The sequence below is a fragment of the Delphinapterus leucas genome, chromosome 1, assembly GCF_059928025.1.
Source record: "Delphinapterus leucas isolate spDelLeu-1000000601 "Yukka" chromosome 1, BTC_Dleu_Yukka2, whole genome shotgun sequence".
Taxonomy (NCBI): domain Eukaryota; kingdom Metazoa; phylum Chordata; class Mammalia; order Artiodactyla; family Monodontidae; genus Delphinapterus; species Delphinapterus leucas.
This window is the reverse complement of record NC_143129.1, coordinates 108641672-108665989: the sequence shown is the minus strand read 5'-3', so window position 1 is coordinate 108665989 and position 24318 is coordinate 108641672. Positions and strand designations below refer to the sequence as shown.

At 35.1% G+C, this 24318-nt stretch overlaps 1 protein-coding gene across 7 annotated transcripts in view; it reads left to right on the top strand.

The window, feature by feature from the left end:
• CCDC18 (coiled-coil domain containing 18) overlaps positions 1–24318 on the top strand; it is a 165163-nt gene that overhangs the window by 52688 nt on the left and 88157 nt on the right. For all 7 annotated transcript variants that reach the window (XM_089919455.1, XM_089919450.1, XM_089919464.1 and 4 more), the window contains 7 exons: positions 1717–1851; positions 2024–2101; positions 6660–6776; positions 12415–12582; positions 15485–15627; positions 18561–18724; positions 18942–19155. In XM_089919455.1, the coding sequence (XP_089775581.1) occupies positions 1717–1851; positions 2024–2101; positions 6660–6776; positions 12415–12582; positions 15485–15627; positions 18561–18724; positions 18942–19155 (1019 nt within the window). The remainder of the gene's footprint in view (positions 1–1716; positions 1852–2023; positions 2102–6659; positions 6777–12414; positions 12583–15484; positions 15628–18560; positions 18725–18941; positions 19156–24318) is intronic.

Genomic DNA, 24318 nt, shown 5'->3' with positions numbered 1-24318 from the left:
CTGACCCTCAAAGTTTCTGATGAGAAATCTGCATGTAATCTTATTGAGGATCCCTTATATGTGATGATTTGCTTATCTCTTGCTGCTTCAAGATTCTCTCTTTGTCATTGTCTTTTTCTTATTCTTTTTTTTTTTTTGTCTGTGCTACGTGGCATGTGGGATCTTAGTTCCCCGACCAGGGGGCCAGGGATCAAACCCGTGCCCCCTGTGTTGGGAGCTTGGAGTCTTAATCACTAGACCACCAGGGAAGTTCTTGTCATTGTCTTTTGAAAGTTTGATTATAATGTGTCTCATTGTGGGTCTTTTTGAGTTCAACTTACTTGGATTTTGTTGAGATTCTTGGATGTTTATATCATTATTTCATCGAATTTGGGACATTTTCAGTCATTATTTCTTCAAATATTGTCTCTCTCTTTCTCCCTTCCTTCTGGGACTTCCATGATGTGCATACTGGTGTGCTTGATGGTGTCCAACAGGTCCCTTATGTTCTGTTCACTTTCTTCAATCTTTTTTCTTTCTGTTCCTCTAATTTCTGATGTGTAATTTATTTTCATTTGAGTGTTTTCATTTCACAGTTCTTTGGTTTTAGTATTTTCTAGTTAACCTGTTGCTGCTATTATCACATATGTATAATTTTTATATACTTGTGTATATAATATGCACAAATATACATATAAACATATCAGTTTACTCATGTTTTGTCTTCACAAAAGTTTTTTGGACATTTGATAACACCAGTCAATTAGTGGTGAAGTTGTAAGGAGTGAGACTTACACATTTCTAGTGAAAGTATAAATTTTGATGCACTTTGAAGAGAAATACCTAATGAAGTTAGAAATGTGCATATCCTACAACCAGGAAGTCCACTTCTAGGTGGTATGTTGTAAAGAAACCCCCATACATGTGTATAAAGAGACATGTACAAAGGATGTTATTGTAACATCATAATAGTGAAAAAGCAATATCTAACTGTTTCTGAGTAGAAGAGTGAACAGACTAGTTTGTTGTTATGATGGAATACTGTATTATCATAAAAATATGAACTAGATCCACATATGGATACATGGATAAATATTTAAAACAATATTAAGAGAAAAAAAATAAGTTGCTGAAACTTGCAAAAGTGTTGATATTGTCTGTGTGAATTTTCAAAACAAAATTATGTTACATATTGTTCATGGATCTACATATATAGTTAAAAGCACAAAAAACATGTATGAGAATGAAACACACCAGAGAATGATATAGAACAATTTCAACATAGTATTGGTGAGGGAGGGAACATAGTATTGGTGAGGGAGGGAAGGGATAAGATATGGACTTGTGATTTCATTTCTTCTCTAAAAGGAGAGAAACTGAAGGAAATTTGGCAGAATACAATAAGCTATGTAATTTCAGTAGTAATTTAAATTGTGAGTGTTATGTTTTTTTCTGTGTACAGTTGACCCTTGAACAATTTGGGAGTTAGGGGTGCCAACCCTGTGCAGTTGAAAATCCACATATAACTTTACAGTCAACCCTTCCTTTCCATAGTTCCCATCTGTGGATTCAGCCAACCGCTGATGGTGTAGTGCTGTAGTACATATTTATTGAAAAGAATCCATGTATAAGTGGACTCAGTTTAAAACTGTCTTGTTCAAGGGTTGACTGTATTTAAAATGTTTCAAATTAAAAAAAATTAATATGAAAATTAATAAATCCTGTTTCTATGTTTAGCTTGAATCTCAACTAGAGAAAAAAGAACAACAATTTAAAGAACAAGAAAAGACAATATCCATGTTGCAGCAAGATATAATATGTAAACAACATCACCTTGAATCACTAGACAGACTCTTGACGGAAAGCAAAGGGGTAAAATCATCTTTATAAAAAAGTGCTGTTTAAAAGCTGACCAATATTTTAAGTTTATGTTTCTTTAACATACCTTTAATTCTAGTCAAATCAGTTGTTTAACAACCTGTTACTAATGCTAAAATATTTATACACGTACGTATATTTTTGCTACCAATCTGTATGTTTTCAGGAAATGGAAAAGGAAAATATGAAGAAAGATGAAGCTTTGAAAATATTACAGAACCAAGTATCTGAAGAAACAATCAAGGCTAGTATGCTAATACTTTAAAAATTTTTCTTTTTTTTCTTAATGGAGACATTCCTGTGGCTTTTTAGTTTTCTCTATAAATTGTAAAAAAAAGTTTACATAAAAATAAAGTGGTAAAAATTTTACCTAAGTCAATGAACTTAGTTTCTTTAAGTAGTATATTTTTCATTGTGAATTATGATCTTAATTATTTGATAGTTGATAATCTAGTCTGTAGATTATCTAACTTTTCTTTTTATAATACCTTAAGAAAGATTTTTTAACAAAAAATGTGTTTTTTAAACTGTAGCTACTTACTAACGTTACCAGTAAAAAAATTAACAAAGGAAGTGAAGAGAGGTGAAACTATAAACAATACAGTTTTGCTTCTTTTTACTAGTTCTGCTATATGATTAAATAGGGAATAAATCCAGAATTTTGGGGTAAAATACAGTTTTGTGGCTAGGATAACCTTATGGTTAAAAGTATGGGCTTTGAAGCTAAACTGACTTAGGTTTTAGTTCTGGCTTCAGTGTACTTATTAACTGACTGTAACCTTGGCTAGGTTATTTAAACTCTGAACGTTAATTTCTTCATCAGTAAAATAGGGATCACAATGCCCTAGAAGAGGGTGGGTTTGAGGATTAAATGAAATGAGGTACATAAAATACTTAACACATACTAAGTTACTCAGAGTTTGCTAAGTAATTACCATATATTCAGTGTTTTCTTCTTTGCATTTTTAGTGCTAAAAATAGCTTCAAATATGCTGTGACCTTCATTCTGTTATATATGGATTAAATATAAAGGATATTTTAAAAATCCAATGTTATTTACTTTTTGCCTAGTACTCTGTTTTTCATCCATTTTGTGACCATGTATACCCTCGTAAACCCAATTATATGTTTATCCATAACTTTCCTATAGTATTCTCCAAAACTTTTAACATTTAATGCCATGTCAGTTCATTTCCTCATGTAAAAATTACCTCTAAGATCATTAATATTTAAAAAATCATTATTGTACAAAGGTTGTAGGCATGATATAATTTCATTTAAAAAAATCCATCTTGCCACTTAACTCCTGTTTTTCATTAAATTACCTAACACATCTAGCCAGTCATCTGGTAAGTTATTTTCATTTGTTAATAATCAGATATGAGACAGGAAGGAAATCAGCTAAAGAATGAATTATGGTGTTAGGTTTTATTCCTTTGGTACCTTTAGTAGATTTGCTTTCATTGAAGCTATACTAAATGATTCTTTTCTTTCTTTCTTTTTCTTTTTTTTTTTTTTTTCTTTTTCTTTGAGATGCACTGTGCAGTCTGTGGGATCTTAGTTCCCTGCCAGGGGTGGAACCTGGGCCCTCAGCAGCGAAAGCACCAAGTCCTAACCAGTTGACTGCCAGGGAATTCCCTAAATGATTCTAACATATCAAATAGAAGTTTGAAGTATATTCCTCTTTTCTTGATTATGTCATTACCACCTTCTTTCTTGACTTTTGGCCATGTCCTTCTGCATGCCTCAGTTTGTTCTTTGCATAAAAATTTTGAAATTTTCTATCTGCAGGAGAGTTATAAGGATCTATAAGTTTAAACTTATATCACTTATAGAAGTATGATAATGATAGCTGGAAGACTGATGGGAAGTTTATGAACTGGTAACAAAAAAACCAATAAAGCAATTATGTTAGCTGCTATTAAATAGAAAATTGAGAAGGTACTTATTAGCGATTTCATTTGTTTATTTTATTTGTTTTGCTTTGGTTTTATTTTCCACTCTAGATTTTTGTGTGTGTTTTATTTCCCCAAAGAAAGTTAAAGTTATAAATAGAAAAAAAAATAAACAAAGACTAGCTTAGGTGCTTCTGTTGAAAGTAGGTAGCGTAGAGCCCCTATGTGGTTGCCTCCAGAATATGCCCCCGAGGAGGTTCTTTGGTTTAGCAGAGCAGTGTCTTTGTTTTGATTCTATTCATTCATGTACATATATATACATGTATATTTATGAGTGGTTTGTACACAGTGAATGATGTTTATTTGTATGAGATTTAGAGTCTCAAGCTCTTTGTTCAAATGAGAATTCCAACAGAGTAGTAGATATTTTGGTTTTTATTATTTATTAGTTTTAATTTATTTTTAATTAAGTTTTATTATAAAAAGTTTCAAACCTACAAAATGAAAGACTAGTACAGAGAACAGCTGTGTCCTTTCATTTAGATTTACTGTCTTTTAAACTCTAACCATACTCACTTCATCTCTCTGCACACACATGCACATGCACCCACCCAGTCCCACCGCCACTCACACATTTCCTTTTTGCTAGTCCACCTGTGAGAAGGCTGCAGATGTCATGATACTTTACACCCTTAATACTTAAACTTGGGTCTCATATGTATAGAAACTTTCTCCTACCTGATTACACCATCTCTATACACCACAGAAAGTCAACATTAATTCAGTAACACTATTCAACATACTGTCCATACTGAAAATTTCCCAATTATTTAAAAATGTTCTTAATAATCTTGCTACTCAAAGCATGGTCTAGCAGCATCACTATCACCCGGGAACTTGTTTGACTTGCAGAATATCTGATCTACTGAACAGAGCTGGGACTAAAGTGAAGCAAGGGAGTGCCTCTGGCATACAATTTAAGGAGACATTTATTCTCCAGGTTGTACAAGTGAAGGGTAGGCATTTGCATGATCCTGAGTGAGTACCTCCTTAAACTTTGAGCCCTAGAACCTCCTTTGTCTCACCCTAGACCTGGCTCTGGTTCTGAATTAAGGTGTCCAGGTGATTTGTGTGAACATTAAATTGTGAGAAACACTACTTTAGCTTGTTCCTTTTCTTTCCCCAATTTAGAATGCAGTCATAATTCATGTTTTGCTTTTGGCTTTTTAGATTCCCCTAAACTCACTGTCTCCTATTCTTCACGACACTGAATCTTTGGAAAAGTCTAGGTCAACCATAATAGCACACACACCACAATTGTGGATTATACTGTGGGTTATACAGTGTCCTTCCCACTGCTTCACATCAGGAGGCACATAATTTCACATCACCCCATTATTGGCTTTGCCAATCTTGACACCTATTATTTAAGGTGGTTACTGCCAGATCTCACTATTTTAAGGGCATAATTTTTCCTTTATAATTAATAAGCAATACATAGGGTGATTCTTTGAGGCCATGTTCAAAGTCCTGTCCCTCAACAAACTAATGACCAATGGTTTTAACATCTAGTGATGAATCTTGCCTGATTGAGTTTTTACGTTGTTAATTTTTATCACATGTGATGTTCTGACGGTCAGTTTTTTTTTTCTGTGTGTGGAAGATGATACAAGTACCAATGCTTATTCTCATGCTTAATAGAGAAAACCTGTAAATATTTATACCTCTCATAAAAGACTTTAAAAATTATTATTAGGGCAACAGTTTATTAACAAAGATAATTAATCAAAATTATAAGCTTTTTAACTGTTAATGGTTATATTCACAGGCTATAGGGACAGGCTTTGAAAACTGTGTCTTTCAGTTGTGTCTCTTTTTAGAAATAAGAGTTGCAAAGATAATTTCATGATGTAGAATAGTATCTGGAAGAGGGAACATTTTTCTTTTTCTCCTTATCTTGTTGAAATTTCTTTCACACTTTCATGACTACTTACTAGAATGCTATTAGCGTTGAGGAAAGAAAAAAAATACTCCCGAGAAGCTCAGAAATACAATAAGGAAAAGAAAGGAACAAGACAAGAATGAATCTTATTAACAGATGGGATGTGGAGCATGTGTGCAAATTCTGAAAAATTTTACTGAATTTGAGTTGCTCTTTGCTCATTCGCTCTTTAATGTTGAGGTAGCGTGAAGCATTTGCAGCTTTATGAACACTTGAACCAAGTTACATTGCTGCCTTTCTGAAAATGTTTTCACTGATTCAGAGCAAAAGCAGCCTTCTCCGTCTAAGTTTGTTTTTCATTAGCCAACAAAAACATTTCATTTTCTTAGTGACTTCAGCATATTCAGAATATTCGCACTATAGCATTTTTAACACAATACTCCAGTTTGTACTCACTTTATTATTTTTCTTGATCAAGGGAACTTAAGGAATAGGTTTAAATACTGCTTACCTTTTTAGGTAAATGTTTCAGGGTGTCTGGCCTGCAGGTCCTTGACAATTGGCCCCAGTCTATCTTGCTAATCCCACCCTTCCAGTACCCATCTCTTACAAATTCATGGTTTTGGTACCCTAAGCTCCTGCCAACTTCTTACCATTCCTTTTCACAGTGCTTTGCCTCTGAATGTACTCCCCTCTTCCTAGAATGCCCTTCTTCACTTGTTCATGTCCATTTATTCTTCAGGACTCCAGGTACTGGTTTCCTCTTTGGTTTCCTAGTTTGCAGTAATAATTAGTTTTCTAAATAAATCTCTTCTTTAATAGCATTTTATATCCTAAGTTGGACTGTATATTCACTGGTTGAAGCAGTGAGGTAACATTAGGAGATAACGCTGTAAAATATTGAGCATATAATAAGCACGCATTAGTACTGGTTGATTTTCCTTTTTTGCTTTTTTTCTGCTTAGGTCAGACAACTAGATTCAGCATTGGAAATTTGTAAGGAAGAACTTGCTTTGCATTTGAACCAATTGGAAGGAAATAAAGAAAAGTTTGAAAAACAGCTAAAGAAGAAATCTGAAGAAGTAAATTAACATTTCCTTTAAATATAGCATATTTTTCAAGTGATTTCTTTTTGAGATATTGTTTATTTTCAAGATACTTTAAAAGTACATTTTTATATAGCTGATATAAAAAAAATTTTCCAGTAAAACGTAAACTCCAATTTTATATTCTTTTTTAAAAAAATAAATTTATTTATTTATTTATGGCTGTGTTGGGTCTTCATTGCTGCTTATGGACTTTCTCTAGTTGAGGAGAGTGGGGGCTACTCTTCATTGCAGTGTGCGGGCTTCTCATTGCAGTGGCTTCTCTTGTTGCAGAGCATGGGCTCTAGGCACGCAGGCTTCAGCAGTTGTGGCATGCGGGCTCAGTAGATGTGGTGCACGGGCTCCAGAGTGCAGGCTCAGTAGTTGTGGTGCACGGGCTTAGCTGCTCTGCGGCATGTGGGATCTTCCCAGACCAGGGATCAAACCCATGTCCCCTGAATTCACAGGCGGATTCCCAACCACTATGCCACCATGGAAGTCCCCAATTTTATATTCTTTAAGAAACAAACATCATATGACATATAAAACACAAAATATGACACCTTAAAATTCTAATTCTATTACCTATTTTTAGGGAATCAGGAGATTATTGTTGATCACAGTAATTCTAATATAAAATGATTAACACTTAGAATATTGTTTTAGATTTAGAGGTATAAAATTCTTCAAAATTTTTCCATTTTGTTTTTTCTTCCTCTATTTGAAGGATTGAGAATTAGGTTTATAAATTCAACTTTCTTTATTGAGAAGAGTTTCTCAGATACTAGATAGAAGACTTTTCTTGAATTATCTTATTCATCTCTATATACTCATTGTCAACCACTTTGCTTTCAACATAATAGGTAGTCACTAAATATTTGCTGAAAGGAATAATCTTAATGAAGAATTCCTTTATTTCTTTGTTAGAATTTATAATATATATATTTAAACCTTAACTTCATGTTTAGAAATAATCAACAAATTGGACTTCCCTGGTGGCACAGTGGTTAAGAATCCTCCTGCCAATGCAGGGGACACGGGTTCGAGCCCTAGTCCAGGAAGATCCCACATGCCACAGAGCAACTAAACCCGTGCGCCACAACTACTGAGCCTGCGCTCTAGAGCCTGCGAACCACAACTACTGAGCCTGTGTTCGACAACTACTGAAGCCCACACACCTAGAGCCTGTGCTCTGCAACAAGAGAAGCCAGCGCAATGAGAAGCTTGTGCACCGCAACGAAGAGTAGCCCTCGCTCGCTGGAACTAGAGAAAGCCTGGGCACAGCAACAAAGACCCAACACAGCCAAAGATAAAAAATAAATAAAATTTAAAAAAAAAACAACGAACCTTTCTTTAAAAAAAAAAAAAGTCAACAAATCTTCATCAGAGATGCATCACAGGGCTTCCCTGGTGGCGCAGTGGTTGAGAGTCCGCCTGCCGATGCAGGGGACATGGGTTCATGCCCTGGTCCGGGACGATCCCACATGCCGCGGAGCGGCCAGGCCCGTGAGCCATGGCTGCTGAGCCTGCGCGTCCGCAGCCTGTGCTCCGCAACGGGAGAGGCCACAACGGTGAGAGGCCCGCGTACCGCAAAAAAAAAAAAAGCATCACATAATTATATAACTTCAGAGGTTAAAACAAAAACTTTGTATTTTATATGGACCTGTCTTCTTCCTTCTACTTCCCCTCATGAAGGTTTTTATAGCATCTTTCACAGGTGGGCATATATTTCTGTATTCCAATATATGGAAATTAAACCACCTAAACTATAGATACTTATACTTTTTAGAATAGGAGTGTGATTTTTTTTTCCAGCGGGATCTTCTTTAAACCATTATTTAGGCATTTTTAAATTTTTATTTACTTATTTTTTGGCCGCACCCTGCAGCATGCGGGATCTTAATTCCCTGACCAGGGATCAAACCTATGCCGCCTGCAGTGGGAGCTCAGAGTCTTAACCACTGGACTGCCAGGAAAGTCCCTATTTAGGCATTTAAATTCTATAGCCCTCACTGCACTCCAGCATAAATGGACTTGGCAGAGATGGAATCTGGAGACAGGCAGTGTTTGTAATCAGAGAGTTTGTTGAGTTTTAGAATTTGTATTCTTAGAAATAGCATCAGAGACTTGGGTGGATAAGAGGCATTTACCCAAAATGAACTTAGAACTTTTTTCAGAATAGCAGGAAGTATAAACCTAGGCTGGAACTGAATTAGAAATCAGAAATGGTAGTCATGTTTATACAACAATACTAGAGAAAAAGTAAGTAAGTAAATTAGAAAGATTTGCAGCCCTTTTATTGCTGATGAATTATTAGCTCAACTGCATGTGCATTGGCTTACTTACTTAAAAGATCATCTTTCACTTCTTGTGTGTTGATAAGAAACATGGAGAAAAATCCAATTACTCTTTACCTTTTTTTTTTTTAGGTACCAATCCATACATTTATTTAGTTTTGGCTTATTTGTCTTTAGAGCAAATTATAATATCTTACAGAGAAAACTCTTTCTAATGCTGGTTAATAGAATTAATATCTTATAACAGCAGAGTTATGAGATTTTCATCATATGTAGCTAGGTTTTAGAAAATGTGATTTAATTCATAGTGCATCCATTCTGTTAGTAATACGTGATGTTATAAAGATATTTTACCAAATCAGTAGGCAGTCCCGAATCACATACTAGCTGAATAATTAAATGGCCCCAGAGCATATAGATAGAAAGCCAGCTGAAAGAACTACATGTTGATAACCCACCACACAAAGCTAATAAATATGCCCCTGAGTTTTTGCCTCAGGCAAATATTCTTTTCCATATGTTGAAATAAATAAATTTATGATGAAAATAATAGTGACTTGGGGGTCCTGAATTATTTTGAAAATATTTTAATTTGTATTAAAATGCTTTAAAAAGTGATAATGTATGTGTTCATGCAGAATTACATTGTCAACATGATAGAAGAAAATAAACACAAAATAGACGTGAATAAGCCAAAACATTTTCTGCGTAAAGCATTTATTCAACACGGTCAGTCATTTTATTGATAAATGTCTTTATTCAAATTGATGGACTTAAATTTTGCAAAGTTGGCATTGTGTCAGTAACTTTTCTGGGTTATATTTTATTTTTTAGTAATAATCATGAGAGCGTTTTTGGATATACATTAATATTAGATAAAGCTAATTGTAAAGTAGATATTATAATGTAAATTCTACTTTCTTCTTGACTTTAATTATAAAATAATGAATTCTTTAGGAAAAGTTTATTCTCTGAATATGATAATAACTTAGTAGAGAATATAATGTCAAAACTATTTGTCTTATATTTACTTTTAAACTCAAGTGGAAGTTAAAGGGTAGTAGAGTGAAATGCCAGTATAAATTAGATAGATGTAGGTTAATTTTTGTGAATTAATATTTGTGATACAACTAATATGTTAGATACTTCAGTATTTTTAACGGAAATTATTTTGCTAGTGGCTAGATTACTAAAATAAATTTTTTAATTGTTCTTATGTGGTATGACTTTCTTAGTGTTTTGGTTAGGCCTTATCTTTTTTCTAATAGTTTTTCTTATTTTAATACTTTGTCCATTTTTTTTTTTGATTAGGAAAGTAAGTATAAGACAGCATGTTCCAGTAAACAAAGAATAGTATATAAACTTATAGGCAAGTCCGTTCTATATAAAATAAACTACAGCAGAGATGTGATCTGTAGTTTTCTCAGGAGCTAGCAGGAAAAACAAAACAGGTGTCACTGATACCTATTTACACTAAATAAATTATTTTCATACAGACAACATTAAGTAAAATAGATTAGCATTAAAAAGAATTATAATAATATTAGAAATTGGATAGTTGCCTGTTATATGTAAGGTTCTCTAAGTTTACAGTGTCATCATATAATGAAGAAGTTTGAAATTTAAGAGCTTCTTATCATAAGCAAAGGCTATTTGGCCCCTAAGCCTTTCATGATGCTGCTGAATATTCCACTGCTGTATAATTAGAAAAAACCAAGTCAGGATTCTTCTTCACTGTTTCTTAGGAGTTTAAAATTACTTTCTTCTGGATTGATATTTATTAGAAAGATTGTTTGCTTTAAAGGGATGGGTTTATTTTCCTTCATTTTAAAAAGTTATTACATAAGCAACAATAAGAAATCTTTTGAAGAAGATTTATTTACAATCCACTCTCTAATACTAATACTCTCTAATACTTTTCACTTTTCTATTTGCCTGAGTGTTTTTCATATTAATGAAATGTGGGATTTTTTTTCACTTTATTTTGTAAAATTTATTTGCCACTGTCCTTTAAATTATGATTTTTTTTTTTTTTTTTTGGCCATGCCATGTGGCTTGCAGGATCTCAGTTCCCCAGCCAGGGATTGAACCTGGGCCACTAGGCCACCAGTGAACTCCCTAAACTGTGATTTTAAATGGTTGCATCTTTTTTTTTTTTTTTGCGGCACGCGGGCCTCTGACTGTTGCGGCCTCTCCCATTGCGGAGCACAGGCTCTGGACGTGCAGGCTTAGTGGCCATGGCTCATGGGCCAAGCTGCTCCACGGCATGTGGGATCCTCCCGGACCGGGGCACGAACCCGCGTCCCCCACATTGGCGGGCGGACCCTCAATCACTGCGCCACCAGGGAAGCCCTAAATGGTTGCATCTTTTAAAATCAGATTTATATATCATCATTTAGTAAACCTTCCCCTTACTTTAGGAACAGGTAACAAATATTATGAAATATATATGAAATTATGCTGTATTATTTATAGAATTTTAAAATGATGTCTTTTGGCACTTTTTAGGATTTGGATTTCTTGGACAAAGGGCATTTTTTTTCCTTCTTAATAGGTTCTCCCAGATAACTCTAAAGGTTTCATTTAAAGCAATTTGGGGGATCAGCATATTCAAGTCCTAAATATTCGGAGTGAATAAGTGCAATTTCTTAGTTGGTATTGTTTTCGTGTATGTTTTTTGGAGCGTGAATATTCAAGAGTGCTTGCTGGGATATTATTTTACAAACAATGGCAATGATAGCAACAGTAATGTACTAAATAGCACCTAACATTTATACAGTGTTTTCATGGTTATGGTTTATTATCAATAAGAGAAAAAGATATATCAAATGGAGTGTGAAGAAATCCATGGCTTCCTATGTTTTCTCCCTTGTTCTGGGAGAAGTCACGCAGAATAAGCTCCTTTCTGTAGCAGTGAAATGCAGCAACATTTATGCAGTACTTCTGCCCAGGGAAGCCTGCTTATGACTCAAAGTTCAAGGTTTTTTATTGGGGGCTGGTCACATAAGAACAGCCATAAGTATCAGAATTCCAAGCTCCTAGAAGGAAAGCATGATTTGGTGCCCTAGCCAGGGAAAACAGTCTCATCACTTAAGGAATATTTCAAAAGCCACATTCCCAGACATCAGCCAAGAACCAACCCTATCAACAGGCCCTTCTAACATACCTCCCCATCAGAAAAATGAGCCCTGCCCTTCCACATAATAAATTATAGCTGTGAATACAATTGTCCCATATGACAAGTGAGGGTAATTATCTAATAAGGTAGACAACATTGACATTTTATTGCTTTTTATTTGAAATATGTCATTATAATGAGAAATGTGTATATTTGTTAGGTATATTGTTTACAGAAAGAGCTGAAGATTAAAAATCACAGTCTTCAAGAGACTACTGAGCAAAATGTTATTCTGCAGCATACTCTTCAACAACAGCAGCAAATGTTACAACAAGAGACATTTAGAAATGGAGAGCTAGAAGACATTCAAACTAAACTTGAAAAACAGGTATATATTACTGGTCAAAATGGTTTTATGAAATAGAAATTTTTTAAAATTGATAATAGATTTTTTGCTAGTTATGTAAATTGCTGTTTAACCTCAAAGATACCATATTATAAGAAATATTCTAAATCAACATTGTAAAATGTATAAAGTTTTATTCCAATGTAATGTGATCGTGTAATACCGTGGACACATTTTTGTCACTCCATCCAACTTAGTTATAATTTAGTCTTCTTTATTCAGTTTTTCCTTTTTGGACCTGAATATAATACCTATCTGAATCATTATAGCTTTCAATTTCTTCATTTTGGATCAGGAGATGTGTGATAATCCCTAAAGAAATGCCAAGCAATGCACTAAAAGAAAAATCCCAAAGGAAACTACTCATTTTAAAAAATAAGTTATTACTCCAAAGAAAGAATCCTAGGAAATTTTATTCTAGAATCAAATCTTTTCTCTTTCATTCATTACCAAATTCATCTGAATTATTCTGACAGATATTTCACATTTTTTGTTTTGTTTTCCTCTCATCACACTTTACAGAAAAGTATAAATTAGAAAATGATAGTTCCCAGTAACCTCACTACACCTCACCTTTTTGTCATTTGTATGACTTTTTAATCTGTGTATTCTAACTTCATCCTCAGCCTCTCCAGTGGAACTAAAGAATCTCTTCTCTGCACATTCAAATATATCAGGCAGGTATTCTGTATTTTCTTTTTTAGAGACATCTGTCCTGTGGCTCTCTATCTCTTTTGTTCAAGTCTAGACCTACTGTTTGCTATGCCTGTTGTACAGCTTCATCCTGAGGCATTTCTTCATCTCATCTGTTATTTGATTCCCACTTTCTAAATCCCTTGTCATTGACTCCAGTTTTTGTAAGATTGATTATAATTCTTGTTCTTTCTGAAATTGTTTTCATTTCTATAACGGTCTTACAGTTTTCTTCTGAGTTTTTTTTCCTTAAGTCTATCAATTCCTTTGTATTTTTCATTTGGTTATTTTATTTCTTCATGATCTTTGTTTTAAGAGATTTTTATGTCTTGTTTAATTTATTTGAGGGTCTAAAAAGTTTATATCTAAAAATTCCTTCAGTATTTGGAATAAATTTTCCAGCATATATTTTTTCTACTTTTTATTCATGTTCCACTATGCACAGGTTCCGTGTTGGATTTATTCAGATAGTTATCTTTAGATTCTTTCTGCTTATGAGTGTGCCATTTAATCAAACACAGAATGGGTAGATTTTCCATAGTTCCCTTCCCTTTTTACCTGGGTACTATTTTAATTTTATATTTGGAACTTAAGTTGGGGGTGTGGATATTAATGACTTATAATCTGTACTTAGTTCTTCAATGAGAGGTTTTAGAAGAGCAGGGAGGATATCAAAGTCATTAGCCAGATATTAACTTTGAGATCACAGTCATGTAAATGTTCATTGAAAATATGAAGTGGGACTTCCCTGGTGGCACAGTGGTTAAGAATCCACCTGCCAATGCAGGGGACATGGCTTCGATCCCTGGTATGGGAAGATCCCACATTCCACAGAGCAACTAAGTCCGTGCGCCACAACTACCAATCCTGTGCTCTAGAGCCCACAAGCCACAACTGCTGATGCCTACGTGCCCTAGAGCCTGCGCGCCGCAACAAGGAGCCCACGTGCCGCAACTACTGAAGCTCGCGTGCTCTAGGGCCCACTGCTGCAACTACTGAGCCCACATGCTGCAACTACTGAAGCCTGCACGCCTAGAGCCCGTGCTCCGCAGCAAGAGAAGCCACTGCAATGAGAAGCCCGTGCACCGCAACGAAGAGTAGCCCCCGCTCGCTGCCATTAGAGAAAGCCTGCGTGCAGCAATGAAGACCCAATGCAGCCAAAAAAAAAAATTGAAAAAAAAAAAAAAATGAAGTGGCTGAGGTTAACTAGGGAGAGAACATAGAATGAGGGGTGAGATGCCTGACTTTGACAGAGCTCTGAAGGATACAGTACCTGGAAGCCAAAGTAAGTATTTCATGACTTAAGGGATGATAATTGGTGTCATGGGCTGCTACAATCAGTGTCAAGTAAATTAAGAGTTGAGAAATATCCATTGGAATTAGCTGCATGGAAGCCATTGGTGACACAGTGTAGTTTCTGTACAGTGTCTAGATTGCTATGGGTTGAGGAATGAATGAGAAAGTGAGAAAAATGATACAACAAGCATAGAAAAAATCTGAGAAGTTGGGCTATAAAGAGGAGGAAAGAAATGGTGGTAGTCGGAAGGAGGTAGAGGTGTGGAGGAAAGTTTTTTATGATAGGAAGGTCTTGAACATGTTTAAATGCTAATATAAAGAAACCAGAAGAAAGAGAGATTGAAGATATAGCAGAGAGTAGAGGTAATAGTGTGAGGTTCCTTAAAAAGTGGATTGGAGTTGAATCCAGAATGCCTATGAAGCAGTTTGACTTATATAGGAGGAAGAATACCTCCTGCAATGTAGTAAAACAGGAGGAATGAATAGGAGCAAATGCAAGTTGTAACGTTTTGAGGGCAGATGGGAATTCTAGGAATTGGTATGAGCCAATTTGTGAAGAAGGAAAGAAACATAGTTTGACAAGAGAAGAAAGAGCATTTCAGATGAGGATGATGAAAAGAGCAACATTTACCATTATTCTGTACAATTCTTTTAAGTCCTATTTTAGTGTTATGATGTGGTCACTTCTATAAATATGTGTGTGAATGAAATATCTTATTAAAAATTGTTTTGCTTTCATATTTTCAAAACGGTGTTTCTCGGTCTATACTTTGATTTTTGTAATAACATCTTGAAACTGATAGGCTAGGCTACAAATTTATATAAATATTTTTCTTCTGAAAAATGTTGAACTGTGTTTGAATTTAAAATACTTAACTGAAAATTGCTTTACAAGGTATCAAAACTTGAACAAGAGCTTCAGAAACAAAGGGAAAGTTCAGCTGAAAAGTTGAGAAAAATGGAGGAAAAATGTGAAGCAGCCACATATGAAGCAGATTTAAAAAGGCAAAAAGTTATTGAACTTACTGGTACTGCCAGGTAAAATGAATATGTTAGTTTATATTTGTCTTCCTGCTTTAACATCAGTCATATTTGAGTTTCACTATCAGATAATGTTCAGTGAAGTGTTTGCTTGAGAAATTAATTTCTCTACGGTGTGTGTTCCTATAGCATTGTTTGCACCTCCCTCATATCCCTCATGCCTTTTAGTATTATAAGTTAATATCCTTTTCTCTCCTACTATATTGTAGTTCCTTAAGGCCAAGATAATATATGGTTTAATTTAACGGTCCTCCCACAACAATCAGCATAGTTCCTTGTACCTCATAGGCACTCAGCAGCTGTTTTATTAAATTGAATTGTGAAAGTGTCAGGCAAAGATGTTCTCATATAGAGGAATTTTTCATGGATTCTAATTGTTTATGGGAGGGAGTAAATTAATAGAAGAAAACAGTGGTCTCAACATTGACTGAACATTAAAATCACCCAAGGAGCTTTAAAAAGTACTGATGCCTAGGTCCTACCTCTAAAGATCCTGATTTAATGTGGCTGGGCTGTGCTAAGAAATCAATAGTTATTTGGTCAAGAAAGGGAATTATGAGTTGAAAGTTATACCTAGCTTCCCCAGACCTCTTATACTTTGTCGACAAGAGTTGACATAATTAATAATAAACTCTTAATTAGCCCACCATTCTACCAACAGGAATAAGAGTTAACTTATGCATTTGAACTTAAACCACAACATCCTCAGACTCCCTCTCCCCCTCTGACAGGAATAAAGGTAGGGCCTTTGTGCTTTGAGTAGCAACTTGCTTACCCAGATATCCTCAACTCTCTCAGTGGGGTCAAGAAGATATCCTATGTTTAAGACTAAGACCACAGTTCTTCAGACCTTCTTTCTGCCATTGATATTTGTCTATCCACTAACACAGCCTCACCACCAGTGTGTACCTTAATTCCACAAAAACTAATCAACATTGTAACTTTATCTTTGCTTGTGCCAGATTCCACAGAAGCATCAGATTTCCAGGCGTTAGATTTACCCTCATCTCTCTTACTAAGTCCCAAAAACCTCCTCATGTATTTTCTTCCCTTTTCCCACCGCATCTGAACTTGTGAAAGATTTCCACTTTATCCTCTGGAATTTACAGTCCATCCTGAAAGACATTCCCTATATTCTCTATCTCTTCTTTTCTCTTGCTGTAACAGAAATGTGACTGTCCCCTGAGGACATTGCTTCTTCCCCTGCAGCTCTCTAAAGTAAAAACTTTTCCCCATAGTTCTTGTACCACAGGGTTGAGATGGGAAATAGTATGACATACACCATGAACCTCATGTCATCAGATCATATCATCCCTCGTTGTTGCTGACACCTACAGGCCACCTGACTTACATAGCTCTTTCCAACACTACTCCTGTCTTTATTCTTGGGGATTTCAATATACATCTATCTAGCTGATCCTCAGCCACTCACTCACATGATTTATCCTAGATCTTATCGTTTCTGATATCTCCATTATTTCAACATAATCTGAATACTATGCATCTACCTCTATATTATTACCTCATTCCCTTTAATATCCCAAATTCAACAATTCTTTGATGTAACTAGGACCTCTGATCTATCAGTTCTACCACTGTCTCATTCCCTAATGCCCTTTCTCCTCTCTTTACCTAGCTTAAATTCTAATTAATCATTAAAATCACTGATTTACATAAACCCACAACTCCTTTACCTCTCTCTTACTTTGTGTACACAGAACTAAAAATCCAACTCAGACTAATTCATGCTTGCATCTTTACAGAGGCTGGAGAAAAATATAACGACACTGACCAGTCTTACTTTATACCCATAACTTCAAAACCTTAGGCATTTTCTTAATGCTGTCTGTCTGGCAATCACAATGTTACTTACTCTTGTAGAGGACTCTTTTACACCTTTGCCTTTTCTTTCAAAACTCTAACAACCCCTCCCCAATCCTTGCTCTCACTGATGATCTTGCTTTTGTTTCACTAAGAAAATTGAAATAACTGCTTCTTTCTTTTCTTACTCCCACCCTTTGACTTCTAGACAAAAACTCTTCTTAATTATAGCTAATAGGCACATTCAGTGGGTAAAATAAGTTCTAATTACTAGTAGGAAGCTTATGAACCAGATGAATAAACTTCATAAGAAAGATATATCTAGTTCCAAGATCTCTTCATGAAGCAGGGTTTTTCTCTGTTCCAATTATTGCTTCTTTCACTTCTGAAACTATAATTTATAAAACTGTTTTTCTCTCCCAAAAGGGTTTAGAGTTAAAATATATCTGTTATATATCTCCGTGGATCTGTTTTAAAATTAAAATATCTCAGGGATTTTCCTGGTGGTCCAGTGGTTAAGACCTCGCCTTCCAGTGCAGGGAGTGCAGGTTCATCCCTCGTCATGGAGCTAAGATCCCACATGCCTCGCGGCCAAAAAGCCAAAACATAAAACAGAAGCAATATTATAACAAATTCAATAAAGACTTTAAAAATGGTCCACATCAAAAAAAAAAAATCTTAAAAAAAAAATTAAAATATCTCCAAATAGAAAGAAAACAAATTCATTGAGCACCTTTTGTGTGCCAGGTAGTGTACTAGGTAAATACATCATATAGTTGTGTTTAGTGGCATGTAATTGGTACAGAATTACAATCTATTAGTTGGAGCATTTTTAACAATATAATAGGTGATTTAAGACTCTGACTAGACATTTTTTTTATACAGCAGGTTTTTATTAGTTATCCATTTTATACATATTAGTATATATATGTCATATATAGTATATATATGTCAATCCCAATCCCAATCTCCCAATTCATCCCACGATGACTAGACATTTTGCTGATATTTGTCTTTATATAACTTGCAGACTTTGTTCAGTCAGAGATAAGTTAGTTGATTTTTAAGTTTCCAAATTATTATTTATTTTATTTTTTGTTTTTAATTAGGCAAGTAAAACTTGAGATGGATCACTACAAAGAAGAACTGTATAAAATGGAAAAAGAAATAAAGCACCTAAAACGAGATGGAGAAAATAAAGCAATGCATCTCTCTCAGTTAGACATGATATTAGAACAGACAAAGACAGAACTAGATAAGAAAACAAACGCTGGTAAGCAACAGGTTAGCTCAGCTTAGCTGCCTGCATTTGTATATTTAAAGAAATGGAATAAAGTGGGAATTTGAGATGACGGGGAAGGGACAATCAGTGGTATTTTGCCTCTTATAGATGAATAAAATTGGATATTCTTAATTATAATTGCTTACAAATTTCTGAATAACAAGTAGTTTATATATATAATTCTAAAATTATTCTCTGCTTTTAACAGTGAAGGAGTTAGAAAAGTTACAGCACCACACTGAAACTGAACTAACAGAAGCCTTGCAGAAACGGGAAGTACTAGAGACTGAACTACAAAATGCTCATGGAGAATTAAAGAGTACTTTAAGACAACTCCAGGAATTGAGAGATGTTCTACAGAAGGCTCAGTTATCATTAGAGGAAAAATACACTACTATAACGGATCTCACAGCTGAACTTAGGTGAGTTAAATACTAAAAAATGATATCACAGTTACAGGTACTTCACTTTATTACCCTTAGTCCTTGGGTCATACTATAGAGTTTGTTGTTGAATTCTAGATGTCCAAACTTCTCAACTGCCTTTAGCTCACTGTGTCTCATCCTAGGCAGTTCATCCCATGCTCCATCTCACTAATATAGCTGTTGCTGTTGGCTAATACTTCCATCCTTGTTCTTTGGACCATTTTACATTGGCCCTCTCCTGTATCCCATAGTGGTAAAAAATGATTGGACCAGCATACAGCACTGATGAATAGAAAAATAATATTAACAATAACAATGTTGTTCTTTGTGTTAAGCCCTAATTTTGTGCCAGCACTATGGCAGGGACTTCATATATGATCTCAATCATTTCTTTACAACAAACCTATGAGTTGCTTATTATCACCTTTTTATGCTTGAGAAAACTGAGGCTTGAGAAAATTAAGTAAAATGCCCAAAGTCAGATAGTAGGGTCCAGAGAGGGGAGTGAAACACAGTCTGTCCAACTCTAAAATCTGGGTTCTTAGATTAGCAGCAATAGCATAAAATGCTGTTCCAGTACACATCTGTGGTGAGTAGGGGTGGAGAGCCAGACTGGAGCCAAAGTGTAGGAAATGGATTCTGAAAAGGAAAACAGAGCAGGATGTGAAATGTGTAATGAAAGAACAGGATAGAGAGAAGCAAGGTGACCCAGAATCTTAGATATTGTAACCTTTGGTTCAGAGCAGGACCCCTTCTCTTTTCTACCCACAAATTCATTTTTGGTAAATTTCACATAGCTTTAAATACTATGTGTCAGAGACTTCCAAACCCATATCTCTAGAAAGACCTCTTCTCCAAACTCCAGACTCATATCTAATGACCTACTTGTTATCTCCACTGACGTATTTTAAAGAGGCATCTTAAACGTGGCTAAAACAATTCATTTTTTTTACTCATAACCCTGCCCTTCCTCCATCTCATTATTATGCAGTTGCTTAAACCAGAAATCTATAAGATTATTTTTATCTCTTTCCCTCCCTTTTTTCATCCAGTCTATTAGCAAGTCATGTCAACTTTATTTCTAAAACATATTCTGAAATCTATTGATTTCTTATTTTTTCTACTACCACCTTAGCACAAGCCATCATCATCTCTCACCTGGTCTGTTGCTGTGGCTTCCCACCTGGTCTACCAGCTTAAATTCTTGACCTTCCCCATAATTCATTCTCCACAGAATTGATTTAAGTTTATGATTCAAAACATAAATCAGATCATATTGCTTCCCTACTTAATCTTCTAATGGCTTCCCAAAAGATTCAGAATAGTAACCAAGCTCCTTGGGAAATGTAAATCGAAACCACAATGAGATACCACTTCAATCCGACTAAGATGGCCATAATAAAAACAAACAAAAAAAATCCAAGCAGAAGGGCTTCCCTGGTGGCGCAGTGGTTGAGAGTCCGCCTGTCCGTGCCCTGGTCCAGGAAGATCCTACATGCCACGGAGCGGCTGGGCCCGTGAGCCATGGCCGCTGAGCCTGCGCGTCCGGAGCCTGTGCTCCGCAACGGGAGACGCCACAACAGTGAGAGGCCTGCATACCACACACACACACAAAAATCCAAGCAGAAAATAACAAATGGTAAACTAAAATGGTTACAGCCTCTGTGGAAAACAGTGTGGCAGTTCCTCAATAATTTAAACATACATTAACCATATAACTCAGTAATTCCACTCCTAGGTAAGTACCCAAAAGAATTGAAAACAGGTGTTCAAACAAAAATTTTGCACAAATGTTCATAGTACGGCTATTCCCAATAACCAATAAGTGGAAACGACCCAGCTGTACACTGGTAGTTGTAAATGGATAAACACAGTGTGGTGTATCCATACAAGGAATATTAATCAGCCATGAAAAGGAATAGAGTACTGAAACATGCTACAACATGGATGAACCTTGAAAATATTATGCTAAATGAAAGAAACCACATATATGTTGCATAATTCCATTTATATGAAATATTCAGAATTAGCAAATCCATAGAGATAGAAAGCAGATTAATTGTTGCCAGGGACTGGGGGAAGGGAGAATGGAAAAAACTGCTAATGGATATGGGGTTTCCATTCAGAATGATGAAAAAGTACTGGAAATAGTGGTAACGGTTACACAACATTGTCAATGTACTTAGTGTAACTGCATTGTACACTTTAAAGTGGTTAAAATGGTAAATCTTATGTTATATGTATTTTACAACAACCAAAAAAAAAAAAAATACAAGCTCCTTTTCCTGTAATACAAAGCCCAAGGTTCCTGCCTACTTCTCTGGCCTCATTTCATATTGTTCTGCTTGCTCCTGGCTTTTTTATTGTACTTAAAGTTTACCAAGTTTTTTCCCACCTTAGGACTTTTGTCATAGCTGTTTCTTCGGCCTGAAATAATGGTTGTATGGCCAACTTCTTCATACCCTTCACATTACCTCAAAGGGCCCTTCCCTGACCACCTATTCTAACATAGCCTCCCAGTCACGATCTCATCACTGTATTTAATGTTCTAACATAGCACTTTGTATTATATTTTTCATGTTGAGTTGTTTATTATTTATAGTCCATCTCTTGACCTAGTAGAATGTAAGCTCTCTGTAATGAACAACATCTATCCTGTTGCCTATTAATTCCACTGTACATAGAACCTTGACATATAAGAAACATCCAATAAATATTTGCTAAATGATGAAGGGAATGAATGGATAAAAGAAGTAAAACAAAACTTAAAATTCTAGATAGTAGCTGAATTTTGGAAGTGCAGCTATTTATATAGACAGCAATTAGAGCTATCTTTAGAATTCATTTCATATTACTTTTAGAATATAAGTTTAGCCTTGTATGAACTCTTCAGGCTTTTAGGAGAACAGTAAACATCTCATTAAAGAAGTTCAGAATCTGCTTTTTAAAGTCAGCACCTTTATTATATTGTTTCATATTTAAGATTGGAAAATCATATGAAGATTCAAGATCAACAACATTTTCATCCTTTGTGATATCAGAACTTAGAGTTTGAAATTAAAATTCTCTGATCAGAGGCTTTAGAGTGCTATAAATATTAAAATTGTGTCATTTTAAGCATTTTTATATATAAAATTATTCATAAGTTAGTGTTTTAAGAGGTTTAGAATTTATAAAAAATACATTTAAAAAATACATTTAAAATATTTCTATATTAGACTTCAATACTTCACTAAATGTAAGGTGTCATTTTGAGTAAAATTTCCATAAGAAATACAGTGGTCGTTTACTGAGCTTTGGATATCAGGGACATCAATCATGAGATAAATGCCTCGTTCAATTATAGTGAACTCACAGCTATTATATATAAAAGACTTGCAAACACTCCTTTGATCTATAGATGAAAAAATATAGATATATTTTTAAAATTCTTATACTGATTCAGTCTTATTCCCTGGTAGTGCTTTTAACATTTAGCTTAAATTGTCTCCAATAGTAGAATCTGAGAAAGCCAGAGATAAACCCATGCATATATGGTCACCTTATCTTTGATAAAGGAGGCAAGAATATACAGTGGAGAAAAGACAGCCTCTTCAATAACTGGTGCTGGGAAAACTGGACAGGTACATGTAAAAGTATGAAATTAGAACACTCTCTAACACCATACACAAAAATAAACTCAAAATGGATTAAAGACCTAAATGGTAAGGCCAGACACTATCAAACTCTTAGAGGAAAACATAGGCAGAACACTCTATGACATAAATCACAGCAAGATCCTTTTTGACCCACCTCCTAGAGAAATGGAAATAAAAACAAAAATAAACAGGTAGGACCTAATGAAACTTAAAAGCTTTTGCACAGCAAAGGAAACCGTAAACAAGACAAAAAGACAACGTTCGGAATGGGAGAAAATACTTGCAAATGAAGCAACTGACAAAGGATTAATCTCCAAAATTTACAAGCAGCTCATGCAGCTCAATGTCAAAAAAACAACCCAATCCAAAAATGGGCAGAAGACCTAAATAGACATTTCTCCAAAGAAGATATACAGATTGCCAGCAAACACATGAAAGAATGCTCAACATCATTAATCATTAGAGAAATGCAAATCAAAATTACAATGAAATATCATCTCACACGGGTTCAGAATGGCCATCATCAAAAAATCTGTAAACAATAAATGCTGGAGTAGGTGTGGAAAAAAGGGAACCCTCTTGCACTGTTGGTGGGAATGTAAATTGATACAGCCACTATGGAGAACAGTACGGAGGTTCCTTAAAAAACTGCAAATAGAACTACCATATGACCCAGCAATCCCACTACTGGGCATATACCCTGAGAAAACCATCATTCAAAAAGAGTCATGTACCAAAATGTTCATTGCAGCTCTATTTACAATAGCCAGGAGATGGAAGCAACCTAAGTGTCCATCATCAGATGAATGGATAAAGAAGATGTGGCACATATATACAATGGAATATTACTCAGCCATAAAAAGAAAACTGAGTTATTTGTAGTGAGGTGAATGGACCTGGAGTCTGTCATACAGAGTGAAGTAAGTCAGAAAGAGAAAAACAAATACCGTATGCTAACACATATATATGGAATCTAAGGAAAAAAAAAAAGGTCATGAAGAACCTAGGGGCAAGACGGGAATAAAGACAGACCTACTACAGAATGGACTTGAGGATATGGGGAGGGGGAAGGGTAAGCTGTGACAAAGTGAGAGAGTGGCATGGACATATATACACTACCAAATGTAAAATAGATAGCTAGTGGGAAGTAGCCACATAGCACAGGGAGATCAGCTCTGTGGTTTGTGACCACCTAGATGGGTGGGAGGGAGGGAGACGCAAGAGGGAAGAGATATGGGAACATATGTATATGTATAACTGAGTCACTTTGTTATAAAGCAGAAGCTAACACACCATTGTAAAGCAATTATACTCCAATAAAGATGTTAAAAAAAAAATTCCCATAAGAAATACAGTGGTCGTTTACTGAGCTTTGGATATCAGGGACATCAATCATGAGATAAATGCCTCGTTCAGTTATAGTGAACTCACAGCTATTATATATAAAAGACTTTCAAACACTCCTTTGATCTATAGATGAAAAAATATAGATATATTTTTTAAATTCTTATACTGATTCAAT